Here is a 760-nt window from a genome sequence, read left to right on the forward strand (position 1 = left end):
CTCCGCCATGCCCAGGCCCCCAGGACTGAGAAGGACCATCCCCGAGCTCCCTGTGGCGTGCCCCGAGCGCCTGAGCCTGGAGGAGCGGGAGGACAGGGCCAACCTCATCTTCACGGGGCGCATCGAGTGGCTTCCGGGGGGCAGGAACCGCGTGACCCGGCACATCGTAGGCGGGGAGGGCGTGGCGGGCGGCGTACGGGTGAAGCGGGTGCTCAAGGGGCGCCGCGACGTGGCCGGCCGCCTGGTGGAGGTGCTGGGTCTCGGGGGCGACGAGGTGTGCAACTCGCACGCCCGCGTCAGGGACACCAAGATCTTCCTCACGTACCTCGACGACACCAACCACGTGCACCTCAACTCCTCGCTCATCCGACTCACGCTCAGGAACCTCAGGAAGATCACCAAGGCCGTGCAAGGTGAGTGCGGCGTGCAATGCTGCGGGCGCTGCTGGCAGTGGGATGCCCGTGGACGGTGCACGCGCGTGTGCTTTTGAGACTGGGTTGCGGGGATTCGTTTTGTTTAGGTGATTTTCGAAAATTTGCAAAAGGACACGGGTAAAGAGGGAAAAATAGGGCTGTGTTGCAGTCTTTATGCTTATTTTGAATGTGTTCGTCAGGATGAACAAAATAAGTACGATGTCTAAACTGCGCGATAGTGTTAAAAAGAGATAGTGTTGAAAAAAAAGAAACCAAGTTCCTAAAATATTCACCAAATTCAATACAGTTCTAGAACTTGTTATTTAACTATGCACTTAGTAACTGGT

General features: G+C 56.8%; 1 protein-coding gene across 1 annotated transcript in view; it reads left to right on the forward strand.

Moving 5' to 3' along the window:
* Positions 1-7: 7 nt before the first annotated feature.
* Positions 8-760, forward strand: part of LOC119591717 (agrin-like) — a 4,620-nt gene continuing 3,867 nt past the window's right edge. Inside the window, exon 1 of the mRNA XM_037940465.1 lies at positions 8-413. Within this exon, the coding sequence (XP_037796393.1) occupies positions 8-413 (406 nt within the window). The remainder of the gene's footprint in view (positions 414-760) is intronic.

The sequence above is a fragment of the Penaeus monodon genome, chromosome 29 (genome assembly GCF_015228065.2).
Source record: "Penaeus monodon isolate SGIC_2016 chromosome 29, NSTDA_Pmon_1, whole genome shotgun sequence".
NCBI classification, from domain to species: Eukaryota; Metazoa; Arthropoda; class Malacostraca; order Decapoda; family Penaeidae; genus Penaeus; species Penaeus monodon.